The sequence below is a fragment of the Citrus sinensis genome, chromosome 6, assembly GCF_022201045.2.
Source record: "Citrus sinensis cultivar Valencia sweet orange chromosome 6, DVS_A1.0, whole genome shotgun sequence".
NCBI classification, from domain to species: Eukaryota; Viridiplantae; Streptophyta; class Magnoliopsida; order Sapindales; family Rutaceae; genus Citrus; species Citrus sinensis.
In genome coordinates, this window is record NC_068561.1 from 12,629,691 (window position 1) to 12,645,555 (window position 15,865).

General features: G+C 31.3%; 2 protein-coding genes and 1 long non-coding RNA gene across 3 annotated transcripts; all 3 read right to left on the reverse strand.

Moving 5' to 3' along the window:
• Positions 1-1,232: 1,232 nt before the first annotated feature.
• On the reverse strand, positions 1,233-1,682 carry LOC127903102 (putative RING-H2 finger protein ATL69). Its single transcript, XM_052443764.1, has one exon. The coding sequence runs from the start codon at positions 1,680-1,682 to the stop codon at positions 1,233-1,235; it is 450 nt and encodes a 149-aa protein (XP_052299724.1).
• Positions 1,683-7,018: 5,336 nt separating this feature from the next.
• Positions 7,019-7,866, reverse strand: LOC107177382 (uncharacterized). Its single transcript, XR_001508480.3, has 2 exons — positions 7,623-7,866; positions 7,019-7,241 (listed from the first exon to the last, which is right to left on the reverse strand). It is a non-coding gene; the product is annotated as an uncharacterized LOC107177382 (long non-coding RNA).
• Positions 7,867-10,950: 3,084 nt separating this feature from the next.
• LOC102610696 (ABC transporter G family member 20-like) lies at positions 10,951-13,501 on the reverse strand. Its single transcript, XM_006480645.4, has one exon. It carries the CDS (start codon positions 13,425-13,427, stop codon positions 11,316-11,318), a length of 2,112 nt encoding a protein of 703 aa, XP_006480708.1. The 5' UTR covers positions 13,428-13,501; the 3' UTR covers positions 10,951-11,315.
• Between the last annotated feature and the right edge of the window lie 2,364 nt (positions 13,502-15,865).

The window sequence follows — 15,865 nt, forward strand, 5'->3', positions numbered from 1 at the left end:
CAAGGCTCGTGAAATAAACACAAATTTTCTTCAAAAACGAAAAAGAAGCCCTTTTTTTCAAAGGGAAGAATGAAACAGGTTCAGATGGAGTTTTATCAATGAATTAAGAGTATTTATGACAATAAAGTAAAGTTGTTCCAAAATAGAAAACTGGGTTAATTATTTATGGGGTTCTTTTAAGAGTTGTTTAAAGGGGTAGTACTAATTATTTCACTCTAATATAAATTATTTTACCAATATTTGCTCAACCCCTTCAAATTTTTACTGCCAACAAAAAAGAAAAATTGGTTGGGCTTAAATCTAATTATGTATTTCTTCCTTCTTCTTTTTTAATACTTTGCTTATTTTAAAATATGAATCAGAATTCGGTGGTTTAACAATCAATCTAGCTAGTAGCTAGTAGCGGCCTCAACGAACCCGTCGTAAATTCCATTAATTATGTGTCCATTCCTACCTATTTATTAATCACTCTTACATAAATAGAGGAGTATCTAATTATGAAAGTTGAAGAAATAATTACGCCACGTAGTTACTTGGTATATATGTACATATAGATTGTGCTCGACTTTTCTTATATTCATTATTCAAATTCGGTTCCAACCTAAGAAGAAAAGTCATCGTGGGCACTAACGCATGGGTTGACGTGACGTGTTTCTATAAAGTCCAGAAAAAAAAAGAGCGGGTACCACCAAACTCACGAAAAAGCAATTTAACCTTCCACTCACAAGTGGGTTCGTTGGCGTAAGTCAAATGCTTTCAACTATCGGTTGATAACCTGACTCCCTTTGTCCCATTTTACCAAAAGAATAATAACCTCACAAAATTGAGCTATCATTAGATATATGGCAATCATTGATTGGTGGCGTGAACATTTGTAAGTATATCGTTATTCTTTCTGGAAATAAGAACAACAAATGTTTCCGAGGCTGCCGAATCCGAATCCCAACAGAATAGTGTGTTGGTGTCTTGACAATCCATTCATACTTTGTGACAAATAGTTGTATGCATAAATAGAGTCTTTCCGTCAAAAGACATTTCAAAATTTAATTGAAGTTAGATACATAACAAATACTTAATCTCAAATTTAAATTGTAAAAGTAAATTCAGCAGCTTACTCCATCGGTACAGTAAAAACAATTTATTTCTTCAACCACAGCAGTCCCAAGATGGTCCTCCATGCAACTAGAAGAAGTACCTTGAGGTTGAGGTTGAGAAGAAAATAATGGACTATACTAACAAGTTTCTGCAGAATGGAAAGAGAAAAAGGAGAGGAAACCAAGACCATCCTGGTGGTTCCGACGTTGTCGAGCAATAACAATAGCGACCTCAATTCTACAGAGCGGACAAGTGGAACGTGATTGAAACCATGCATCAATGCATTCGACATGGAAGCAATGCTTGCATTCGGGCAGCCGCCTAAACTTTTGGCCATCAGATATCCCATCGAGGCACACCGTACAATAACAATAATATGGGCACTTGGCGGCCGTCTCCTGACCGAAAGTAAACACCGGCAGCCAATAACTCTTGAGCCTGAACGAGTTTGCAGCAAAGCGGATGGCCAAGAAGATGATGGTGATGATCATTATCACATTCATGTTCATAAGCTTCCAGCCTGTACTTGTACTGCTCACGAAATTCGCAGCCTTGCTTATGAGTTCCAATAATTGAACTCCCACCATCGTTTTGTGAATACCCCAATCATAAACGAGTGCCAAATTAAAAATTTCATATAGCATGGCTTAGAAGGCAGAAAGTAGTCTTGTATTTATTCTTAGGTATTTTTTTAACTTGAGTCCCCGTTGTTTGTAGAATAAAATTCAGAGGCCTCAATTTTTAAAATACGTCACTTAAGTCCTAGTTCCTTCTGAGCCCTTTATTAAATTTCACTGTTAAAAAAATTAACAGCAAATAGACAATTTTAAAGCCTTCTTGTGTTTGACGTGCTTTCTACAAACAAGAAGGAAATTATCATTATGCTTAAACTGGGCCCTCGACTTTACCCATTCAAATAACTTCTTATCAAATAATATATTAATAGTACCCCGTAAAATAATACAAGTATTTTAACATGTAGCTCCCAATAAGAAGGCACAAAGAATAAATAAAAAGTGATTTTTAACTGTTAATTGAATAGATTAGGATCCTTTTATGATTTAAATTTTTTTTTATTTTTTAAAAATCTTATACAGCCTATCTTTTAATAATAATGTATAAATAAAATCTAACTATTTTTAGTTTTTAATTTATTAACTATCAATTATGTAAGTGAACTTTGTTTACAAGAGATCAAATCATGAAAGATTCTTAATCCAGCTTTATATAAAAAAGGGTAATGTGCTCGATGCTTTTTGCAGAGGAACGTGAACTAAACATCATTGAAAAATTGTGGACATGGGAAGTTTTTGTTGGCCAATTTGAAAGTTGTGTATCAATTTCTAGCAGTTTGATGTCTCCCACCAACGGCATAAATATAAAATAAATAAACAAACAAATAAGGACAGGAGTACAATCAACTATATATTTGATAAACGTCATGTGTATTTGGAAGCAACTAACCAGTGAACAGAGAGTGGAAACCACGCATGGCCAAAATTTATTAAGTGCTTGTTTGAAAAAGCCAGAGCTGGTGTACCAACTTCCACTATTTTATGTTGTCCGAAAGCTTCATTTTGCAGCCACACCTTCAAGCATATGGCACAATAACAAATTAACAGTTATAAAAAGACATTTCCATTGGAATCCATTTTCTTTTCTTCATATCAAATGCTTCTTTGTAATTGGACTTCAAATTTTCCTTTTTTTATTCTTAAGTTACAACTTCATTTGGTATTATTTGACAGCTCTTCAACTCATAACTAAATTTAAATTATATTGTGTAATAATTATAATTTTTAAGTACCAAAGTATTCGGTAAACATTTATAATGAAAACATTCAATATTTCATTAAAATTATTATTAGTAATTTTATTTGAAAGTTACAATTACCATAACGCCAAACCAAGACTACTAATGAAACCTCCAAACTGATCACTTATGTTACAGCTCTGTCCAAAATAGTCAATGGGTTAGTTTAGCTACTTTTGAATTGAGAAAAGCTAAAATTGAAATTTGGCCAATCCGTATTGCATCATCGCATGTGCACATATTTGCACCATCAAATCTTATTGCGCCACTTGTCCAAAACATATAAAATCAAAAATAAAGACTAAAGCTCTTATGTAATTTTAAAATACACTTTAGGGGGAGTGGTGCCGGTGTCCCATTTCACAAGGACTCAATCTAAGTCACGTGTCTTCTTATTATTCCCAAATTAGAAGATTCTATCTCACGGGTGCAAATCTTCTCCGGATCTTATTACTATTTGAGCTTTTAAAAATCAAATGACATGTGCCATTATTAAATCTAATGGTCAAGATTTATTTGTAACTAATTATTTACCTCTTAAACGATGTGTTTTTTACAGAGATGTTTTTTTTACAGAGATGTTTTCCCGCTGCAGCACTTACAATTCCCGTTTCTATCAATTTATTCTCTTACCATAAAAAAACTATTCATCTCCTAAATAATTAGCAATTGTAGTTAGACAAATTTGAGAAAACCAATTTAGTCCATTGAACGTGAACTTCAAGCTTTGCACATGGCATATGATGCAAAATGCCTTAAAGTATGTAAACGGTGTTTAAAGGTATTGGCACTGTGAAAAGTGTCTTGTCGGTATTTATGGATAGTATTGAGAATGAAAATGAGTTTCTAGTTGTTTGGAATAACATGTTTGATAAATATGATGCACATGATAATAGTTGGCTAAAAAGTGTATATGAGTTAAGATAGAAATAGGTTTATGCACATGTTAGGCAGGCATGGTCAACGGGAATGAAGAGCACTCAGTTTAGTGAGAGTTTTAATGTAATTTTAAAAGACTATTTGAAATCAAATCTTAATATGTGTTATTTTTTTATGCACTTTAAAAGGATGGTCAATGATAAACGATATAAGGAATTAGAAATAGAGTATGAATTATGTTATAGGTTGGTCAATATGAAAATGTCTATTAAAATGCTGGCTCATGCAAGGGAGATTTACACAAAGGTAATTTTTCAAGAGTTCCAAGACCAATTTAAAGAGTCTATTGATTTATCTGTTAAAAAAATACTCTAGCGATGGTGAATCTTTACTATGTATAGTTGGTATGGATGATTTTGAAAAGAGATGTGTGAAAATAGAGAATAACAGCGCATTGTCTTGTAACTGCAGGAGGTTTGAGATAAGGGGGGTTTTATGCAGCCATATCATCAAGGTTCTTAGAGATGTTATGGATGTCAAGAAATTCATACCCAGTATATTTTTAAAAAGGTGGACAAAACAAGCAAGAGCAAAATGTATTAAAGACGTGTATGGGAGTGAAATCCAAGCAGATCCTAAGTTGCAACAGACATGTCGATAGAGGTCTTTATGTTCTATATTTACCAAGATATCCAATAGAGCTTCTGAAAGTAAAAAAGCATATAAGCTAGCAAATTCGCGGGCCATGGATTTGGCAAGATTAGTTGAGGATATTTTACGTTTGGAAATTGATGGTAGTGCAGAAGAAAAAGTTCAAGAATCTCTTTCAACTGAGCACATAGATATTGTCAAAGCAAAAGGTCTAAAGAAGAAGGAGTCACGTCTTGGAAGACGTAGATTCAAGAGTAGTTTGGAAGTAGCCTTGACAAAAAAATAAGAGAAAGAGGCTAACAAATTAGCAATCGCAAATAGTCTAGGTGATTGCCTATATTACTAATTAACTAGTTTTATATAGACACAACATTGAACAATTACTTTCATCTAGATTAATTTTTTTGTTTAAATTATTTATTTTCACAGCCACTTGGTCAATTGCTTCTGGTGATCAATAATAGTCCTCATTCATTAATGATTGATCATTCTTATTCAGTAAGTGGTTTTTAATTAGTTTTTGTGTGTGAAGCTAAATTTTGTTCTTTCTAGCTAGCATAATAGTTCTTTTTCATGCTTATTATTGCAGCCACAATTGATGAATCAAGTTCGATAGGTAAGTTTTCATGATTACTTCAATAAACAAATTTTTAGGCTTTGCTTGAACAAAATAGCACATGATTCTCAAATGGATTTCAAAGCTCTCAAGCTTCCAGTAGCACAAATTTAATGTAACAAATTTTAGTTCAGTTTTTTCCTTTTAATATTTAGTTAGTTTCAGATAATGTAATTTTTGTTGGTTTAGATTCATTTACAAATTGTTGGTTTTTGTATTTTTGTACTGTTTTTGCCTGTCCATTAAGAGCTTTATATTAATGAGTGTTTCTCTTGTTTGATATTTTAATGTTCAATGCTTAGATTTGTTTATGCTAATAACACAATGTGAATAAGAGAACGTTGTAAATTTGGAGAAATGAGCAATAGAATGAAAGTTGTTTGCATATAGTATATTTTTTATTTGATAAAAATATTGTTCTTACAAAATGAAAGCTTTATTTTATTTTATTTTATTGATAAAGAAAGAATCTTTTCCATTCATTTAGAAAAGATGATACAGTAGCTATTTTTGCTGGTATAGGGTCCGGGCATACATAGTTTTATTGTTCACTACAGCATATTTGACCAAAATATAAGCCTGGACATTACACAATCTTGGGATGTGTTGAAATCTGACTTTCTGGAAAAACTCGCTCTGGTTTTAGATTTCAGAAATTACCCAAGAAATTTCAGCTTTGCTTCCTTTCTTATTGTTAACCAAATCAACAACTTCCTTTGCTGCCTTTAGCCCTCATTTCATAGCTCCAGCCTCCACATATGCCACATCCTTGCATAATTATGATGTCTTGACAGCTACTACACTTGTCTTGCTATTTGAATCCCTTTTGACCACTTCCAATCCTACTTGTTTGATTTTGTTTATCAATTGTTGCATCAACATTGATCTTGAAGGCATTTCTCGGTGGAGGATGTTGTTTACACTAGCCTTGAGCAAAGGCAAACCATATTTAATAATGAAGAAACTCAACTATATTACACAAGTAATCTATGCTCTAGGCAAGCTATTCTTCATAGGCTAGTATATAGCAAACCCAAAATTTCTCCACAACTGTAACATTAAGGCTGTGTTTACTTGCTGGAGTGGGAGGGAGGAGTGTGAATTCCTCCCACTCCAGCATTTACTTCCTTAAAATGGGAAGAGAGTGGGAATCCTACTCCATAGGTCCCACTCATTTTTGGAGTGGGGAGTGGGAGTGGGACTCCCATTGAGAGATCCACTCTCACCTCTCCCTTTTTTACCCTTTTATTTTTTAAATTTAATTTAATTTAATATTTTATAATTAATAAAATAAAATAAATGATATTATATTTATTTGAATAATATTATTATATTTATTTGAATAATAATATTATATTTAACTAAATAATAATTTACATTGATTCTAAGTTAAAATTATTTTAAAATAATATTATTATATTAATAGAGAATTAATAAATATAATATTATTATATTTATTTTAAAAATAATAGTACTATATTTATTTAATATTAATAATAATAAATAGTTTATTCTAAGAAAATATTAATTTTGTACTAAATAATATTATATTATTATTTTATATAATAATAAATTTAATATAATTATATTAAATAAAATAAAATAAGGTTTCATTTTATATTAAAATTAATAATTTATTGTTCATAATTAAGAATATTAATAATTATAATAAATTTACAAATATAATAAAATAAATATTATTCATTAAATATATTTTTTATTAGTTTTGTAATTAAAAACTATAATTCTTTAAATAAGGATAAAATTATAATTTAAAATTATTTACTCCCAATCCAAGACAAAGTAAACACATAAATTGGATTCTGATCTCTATTCCATACTTCCATTCCAGTGTAAGTAAACAACCTACTCCCGCTCCTACTCCACACTCCCAATCCTAAAATTCTCACTCCTCAAAATTCTCAATCCAATCCAAAAAGTAAACACTACCTAAATTCCAATAGTATCAAATCATTATAGATTCATATTTAATCGGCAAACAAAACTCCATAACTACAATTTTGAGTAATGCAGATAATCTAACAAAAATTTAGTCTCGACCAGCTCACATAATCCTTCATAGACCAAGTATAACACATTTGATTCATTAACCTTTGTTCCTTCTCCACATTTGAGCGTGTATAATATTTAGACAACATTCTTTTGTAGCGTCTCATTTTTGTCAGGCTGCAAAAAAATATAAAAAAAAATTCAATAAGTGAAATATAGTGAAAAAAAATTACTTTCAACAGCTTCAGCATAAAACAAATTAGTACTACATTTTATCAAACAGGTGGTGGACATCAGAAAATTATAAACTTATTTATTTAGTAAGAAGATGGGACTATTCCCACTTTTTTGTTTACTTTGTGTTGCAAAAACATCTCAACAAATCTATAAAAAAATAAAATAAAATAAAATCTTAGCAAATAACAATAGGTTTCTCATAAGAAAAATTCAAACTTTTGGGACAAGAATGTTAATAATCTCAACAATGAAGAGATTGATGCTAAATGAATACTATGTGAGCGATTATCACATCTAGCTAACATAATTTGAACTTCTTACCTTGATATTGTCAGGCGATTTGGATGTTTTCCATTTTGAAGATTTAGATTTCTTTTATGAATTTGACGAAACTTTAATTTTGAAAGAGACAGAGTGAGGTTTCACCGCGTTTTGGAAGGTGGGTTTTGGAAAGTGAGGAGGGCGTTCAAATAAAAAATTAATTACCAATAAATCTTGGCCATTGGATTTAATAATGCCACGTGTCATTAGATCCTTAAAGGCTCAGATAGTGATCAGATCAGAAGAGGATCTGAATCCCACTTTTTAAACCATTTGCTTACCGTTATTAATCAATTCTATTTTTTATTTCATATTTTAACAAATATCTTTATATTTGTCTCTTTTTCTTAATTCTTGGTAATTTAAGTGAGTGTTTATCAAGTAACTTTTTCTATTGGTTACTTAAATTCGAATTTTTTTTTAAAATAATGATATATTACAATTAAAATTTATTTTACTCCCAAAACGGGGAGTCAAATAAACCCATATTAAAAGGGGAATCGAGTGCTAGGACTCGAACTGATGCGCCCAATGTGGCACTAAAATTCGAATCTTTAAATAGGTAGGTGGCTAAAAAATTGATTTAAATTTTACCCTTCCCTAATACATATCGCTTGCCAACTTTTCAGAACAAAAAAAAATAAATGCATCAAAATCTAGCAGTTGGATAATTAAATTAAGGATATGATTATAGTAGGAATAGTGTTTTTTAGAAAAGAAAAAATAAACGTCTCTTCTGATTTTCTATTAATTCTAAAATCTGAAAAGAATTAAACATGATCGAATAGACTTATAGGTAATGAGAAGAAAGCTATAAATATAACATAGTATACATGATGATATATCGAAATTTAATTGCTGTCGATTTTTGTAAGAGAGGAATGTTAAAAAAAAAAAAAGTTGTTCAAATAATAGTGAATGGCCATCGTCAAAGAAGAAGTAAAGTCACCTACCGCCGCGGGGGAGGGGGTGTTTCATTGTCATATTTTAGGGGTATGAATAGCAACACTTGGATAAGAAAACAGAACTATTGGGCCACAATAAATTGGATACAGCCCAATCTATATAAAATTTGGAAGCCCAAACGACTAGCTAAAATTGTTCACCTACAAACAGACGCAAACGCTAATGAAGAGTCGGCAATTTTTTTTTTTTTTTTTTTTTGAAGTATGAGGCGGGCAAATCAAATCAATTTTATAATCTCAAACCCGCTTTAAGTTTTGAATTCAGGATGGTCAACACAAAAAAAAAATGCTTAAAAAATAGTGCTAAGAAAAGATTAATGTTGTCTAATCTAAATATAAATAAATAAAAAAGATTATATTAATTTAAAAAACTAAGATTACGTTTGGCACACGGAATTGGATTGGATTGGATTAATTATTAGGATTGGACTAAATTAAGTTGGATTCGATTAAGTTGGATTATATTATATACTGTATTATGTTTGGTACAATATCGGATTGGACAATGTTAAATTATATTTAAATACAAAAAAATATTTATGAATATTTAAGAGTAATAATTAAAATTAATTTAAAGGTAATTAACAAGAGCATTAAATATGTAGTAAATTAGTTATTGGGTAATCATAATTATAATAAACAAATATAAATTAATAAAACTATTTAGTTATTTGATTAATTTTTATCATATATTCTAGATATATTTTATTTTATCAAAACGTTAGCAAATAATGTATATATAAAATCAATTATTTACTTGTATTATTAATTTCCATGATTATTTTTTATTTTAGATTGGTGATTATTAAATTTAATACAATCAATTATTGTAACAAATTATTAAATAGTTAATTTTATTGGAGTAAAAGTACCAATTTAATTAGAATATAGAAACAAAATAAAAAATAAATTCAAGTAAATCACGAATAGAATAATTAATTAATTAATTAAATTTTAGGTTACAAATAAAAAATAGTATTATATATGAAAGAAATATGAATAAATTTTTTTCTCTTATCTAATCCCATCTAAACCCACATATAAATTGGGATTGTTAATCCCATGATTTAAGAACTAAATTTAAATTTAGTCCTTCCTAATCCAATCCAAGTAAAGTAATCAAACATGAGATAAAATATTTAATCTCAAAATTAATTAAATCTCATATTTAATCTCAACTCCCAAACATAACGTAAGAGTCATCTCCAAACTTGGAAGTATGCAAAAGAAGTAAGAAATACAAATATTTAAGTTTGTAACCAAGAATGAAACAAAATTATAATATTCAACATGTTTGCCACATAATTTTTTTAAATTTTTTTTTTATTCTATTCTGGCTGTATCACAAGGTTCTTTATGTTATATGAATAGTGAACGAAGAATCTCGTATGATTTGTTTTGATCTTTATCTTTTCGCACATTTATTATTATTGTTTCTTGCTGGCAGATGCGAGATAAGAATAAGTTATTGGAGGATAAGGGCATTACAGAAAATGCAAGTGTCATTTAATATGAAGACTCGGGGACCTCGCTGCCATTGAAATGTCAAATGCCCTTGAGTTATTAATCTCATATGATATAGTTGTAGATATTGAAACTCAAAATAATATTTAATGATGTTAATTTATTCACCATTAAATTGTATAAGATCAATTACTCAAAATTTATGTAAAAAATTTTATATATAAATAAAAGAGAGAAAAAACATAAATTTCAATACACTATAAAATAAAATGCAATGTAATAAAATGTGTATTTTCTAATCTTTTAACTTATCTTTTATTTTAAAATAAGGAAAATCTTATAAGAATATTACTCTATGTATATTGTGTGTATGTTTAAAAGCTTGGACTTGAATTTAATTTAATTAGAAAGTGTATTAAAATAATAAAGAAGAACCATATATATGTATATATAAAATAAGAGTTTCCTTACTATGATATGGTAAGACGCAAACTAAAAGAGAGAAAAATATAAATTTTAATACACTATTAAATAAAATATAATGCAATAAAATGTGTATCTTCTGATCTTTTAATTTATCTTTTATTTTAAAGTAAGGAACATCATATAAGAATATTACTCTAATAATATTGTGTGTATGTTTAAAAGCTTTGACTTGAATTTAATTTAAATATTAGCATGACAAACTTTTAATCTACGAATTATATATTGTCAGTAGACCATTGGAGTTGAATTATCAAGGTTACAACTTCAGACTCTTAAAAATTTTCAAACCATAAATACTTATAGATTATAAACATTTATAAAAAAAATAATAATAATAATTCCGTTCACTTTATTAACTGTAGATACTGAAATTTTTTTACTACAATCATGAAAAATCTTGATGATAGACGGAAACGAATTAATTATTATTATTATTACAATCTACAAGTAGTATATATAACAATCTTAGGTTTACTGAAAATTTAGAAATATATAATTACACAGTAGAGGCTAGAAGTCTATCTCTAAAGAGAAACTCCACTTAGTCCACATTAATTTTACACAAACAAAAGTCTGATGGCTTGAATCGGTGGACTCGACCTGGTTCTAGAAAGAAACCATGTTACAACATACAATTCATGATAAAAAGGCAAACAAAATAGACCGATTGAAAGTTACACATTGCATTTAAAAAGGAAAAAAAAAGGGGGGGGGGGGGGGGGGGGGGGGGAAAGCATCAAATCGTTCCTCCTAAGAGAAAAAAATAGAATTAATATTTTCACCTCCTCTTGTTCTTGCTCCCGAACAACAAAGTGAAGTAAAACAAAACCCTAAAAAGGAACCCAAAAGCAACGAGGATCCAAATGCATTTCCATTTGCTGATATCCGTTATCCCTTTCTGTTCCAGTATTTTCATGCCAGTAGTCAAACAAGTTGACCCCGTAATGTTTCTGCCCAGCACATTGCTCATGCTTTGCAACAACTCGATCTTTGTTGAATTTGGGAGACCATCAAACGGTGTGCCATCAAAAAACTGAAGCCCCGTCAAGAAACACCTATTGGGATCCCCATATTCATTTTGTAGAGCACCTTGAAATGGGTACTTAACAAGAGAAACGTAATGAAACCAAATCCAATACGAAGGGATTTCATCATGAGAAATGTAGAATCCGCAAAAGAGAAGAGAAAGGCCTAAAATCGCTACAACAATGGTGAAACCTATCTGTATATTGGGGATGAATCCAGCGACGAACGCCATGAACGAAGTTCCAGCCCAGTATGAAGCAAACATTGTGATGAAGAAGAAGAGGAACCCCGAGAAGCCTCCGGCTAGACCAACTGCCCAAAAGGTTGTTAACGCGAAAACAAGAGAAAGGGTGATCATGGAAGGAATGGAGGCCAGAGCATGAGCAAGTACATAAGATGAGACCCGGTAAGCGTTGTAGGAAGTTTCTCTTATGAAAATGTTCCGCTCTTGAAGCAATGCGGGGATTTCTCTTGCACAATTGTAGAATATGGTGGTCATGGCAAATGCAACAAAAGCTAAGCGTAGTCGTGTGCCTTTTGGGGAGTCATCGAGTTGCCAATAAAGGGTGGCCAGTACACATGCAATCACAAGTTGTGCTCCTAGGCGAGTGCCAAATAATTCGGGCATTCTTCTTGAGTTTGTGTTTGATCTTTTGGAAAGAAACAGCATTTCGGTCCAAAAAGGATTGACAAAAGTTTGAACATTTTTGTTTTTACCAGCCGAGACTAATTTACCTCTGGAAATACTTGCCTCGATTGCGTCTTCAAGATCAACATCGGGTTGATGATCAGTATCGGAGGCCATTTTTGGATTTCTCGTCATCTGCCAGGACTTATTGAATTGAACTAAGCTGCTGATTCCGCTAGGAGCTTCTTCAAGTTCACGAATTAAGTCAAGAGAAAACTCACATGGGTTTTCATTCTCAGGAATCGGATGCCCAAACTCAGCAAAGAATAGACTAAAATCAGTGGCTGGAGTTCCGCTGTACACAGTCTGTCCATGTGATAGAAATATCAAACGGTTTAGTAGGCTGAAAATTCTGTAACTCGGCTGGTGTATGGACATAATCACAACACTTCCGCTCTTTGCAATTTCCCCCAAGACCTTAACAACCTTAAATGCACTTGTGGAATCAAGCCCTGATGTGGGTTCGTCGAGGAACAGCAGAATTGGATCATGAATTATATCAATTCCAATCGAAACACGCCTGCGTTCGCCTCCTGAAACGCCTCTGTGCTGCTCATCACCGATAAAAGTCTTCGCTGCACTTCGCAATCCGAGCTGATCAATAAGAGCTTCAACTCTTTCTCGTTTCCTTTTCTTGGAGACAGAGCGTGGAAGCCGACACTCTGCCGAAAACATGAGGGTCTCTTCTACGGTTAACATAGGGAACAGAAGTTCATCTTGCATTACATACGCAGATATGATCTTCAAAAGCCTTGACTCCAAAACTGCTCCATTCAAAGTCACAGTCCCTTTCAAGCTCTCCTTCTCAATGCGGCCAGCCAGAGCATCAATCAGAGTTGATTTACCAGCTCCGCTAGCCCCGAGAATCGCCATTATCTCACCTTCTCTTGCTACCCCAGAAATATCATCCAGTAGAAGTTTTGAATTAACACCATATGATAAGTTGTTAAAAGAAAGCACAAACGGGTGAGTCGTTGATGCAGGGCTGCTAGCATTGGACAGGTCAATCACCTGATGCTGATCTTCGAGATCACGGATAGTGAGGGGATCTTTGAATCTGGCACTGCGATTATTATTTTTTCCAGCCTCTGTTTTTTGCTCTGTTTTTGGTGCATGGTGAATGAGGAGCAAAGGGTTGTCGCCTGCACTTAGGGGCGACATGTTTGGTGCCTCCATAATGACAATGCTAATATGTTTGGATCCAAATTCGGAATGGAAATGCAATGCATATATAACTTGGTGGGCTTTGAATTTAACTTTTAAAACGAATCTTATAATAGCAAAAGAAATCATGTCCACATTCCTTTTTTGAATTTTTTTAATATCTTTGGAAGTAGTCCATACTGTTAAACTTGCAATAAAAAAAAATGACAATAATTCATTTGCTTGCTTCTCTTCTTACTTCTCCGTGTTAAACTACTTTATTTTCACGCAAATCATCAACTAGACTACATCCTTTATTTGACTTATATATAGATATAATCATTTTCAAATGGCAGCATCTTCATTTTTTATTACGGTTTACTAATTAATCAAAATAATTTTATTAAACCATATAATTTAATTGTGAATTAAAATTGAATTAATTTTACATTAAAAAATAATAATAAGAACATTCGCATTAAAAGAGGATTATATATATATATATATATAAATGTTTCAGTTCAAAATTTTAAAGTGCGGGAAAGTGCGGAAAAATTTTAAAACTGCATGATTTTAAAGGTTTAAAATTATAAGTCTTTAAAATCGTACGGTTTTAAAATTTTTTCGGACTTTCCCGCATTTTAAAATCACTGATCAGAAAATTATATATATAATCTTTTACAATATTGTAAAATTATTTACACTAATTTTACAAAAGTCGTTTTCACACTTTAATAAAGTGTAAAACCTCATTAAGAAAACACTCTATAAATATAATATGATACTTAAGGAATATCCCTCTTTTTCCTTAACCTTCAAGTTGTCCTTACTGTATTGTTTTCTTTCCAATGTTAGATGTACATAACTTCATTAATCATTATAACACAAACGTGTTGGCCGAAGTGAAAAACAGAAACAAACAGCAGAAAAAATAGCAATGGACAGCAGATAAATAGTCGATCAAACAGCGGCAGAAAACGGCAATAAACATCAGGTAAAACAGCAGCAGAATTGCAGAAAACACTAACAAAAGACAAGAGCAGGCAGAAAGAGCAGCCTTTATTGTTTAATAAATTATAAATAGTCAGTGCGCGTGCATTTATTCATTGTCCTAAAGACCAAATTGCCCTCTCCAGGACATGAATCTTGGTTTAAAAAGGGGTGATTTGACCTTCAGAATACATTACCCACTTACACAACTTTTATAAACATGCAATTTTAATTACAAAACTATTGGAAAAGTGATATCCACCCACTGTGGCAGATCAGAAAAATAATTTATTAGAGACTAATTTAGGTGGTAGTAAAATATAAAAATTAAAACTTTAAATATGTAAAATATTTGTTAATACATTTATAATTGTTGTCCAAGTATTTTCGTATTTTGAAAATATTATGCAATAAATTCATTATTAATATTATTAAATATATTTTTCTTATATAAACAACCAAATTATAATTCATTTCATCATATTCCATAGATGATTCTTCACGAATTTTGTTATTGAAAACTTCGCTCTAGTATTAATATGGAAACTAGAAGAATTAATTCTGTTTTTAGAACACAAGAATGTTAATCTTTTACAATTCCTAAAAGTTAGAGTTCAAATTTTATGGTTTATAAAATTATAGGGCCTATGTTAATAGATTTAATGGAGGCTAATTAGAGACCCAAAAAATTTTCTTCTTTTATCTTAGAACTTTTTTTTTTGGGCTAGAGGGGGCTTGAGCCCGCTGGTCACATGCTGGATTTGCTGTTGGTCACCCGCCGATGAACCCCAGACTCAACTCCACAAAAGTAAATTTTGGGGGTAATTTTGTTATTGATTTGAAAATTTGAACAACTTTATTATTACTTTTGAGTTTTTTTTTTGAATTACATGAGATTCATGCTCCGATTACAACTCATATTATATGAGATTTACAACTAATATTTACAATCAGACAATTACTGGGCCTAATTTACCTTAATTTTTATGTAGCACTGCTTAAATTTTACCCTCTCTAATATTTGAGGGGTGTTTACTCTACTCACATTTCGAAATAGAGTAAACTACCTTCACTTAATAATTAAGAAAGGAAATAAGTCCCTACATGCGTTGCGGGGACTCGAACCGTTGCGCTCACAGTTGTGAGTGCAAGGTTCTGGCCACTGGGTTAAGGCCCAGTTGGTTTATTATTACTTTTGAGTTTTATTTACACTTTTGTGGGGCTGAAACTTATTCACTATCAAAACTTAAAAAGTCTTACAACAATATTTTTTGAAGTATTCTTTATACGGGTGAGATATCTTTTATTTTGGAAGGAAAGTAATAATGTTATAACCAAAAATTTGGCGGCACAACTAATTAATTTCCACGGTTGTCAATTACGCATCCGTTGACAACTAGAGTTTCATTCTACGGTCGTCGTGGCTGCAGAAGTACCCCCACTACCCAAGCGTAGCTATATTTGTTCTTTCAATTTTCACT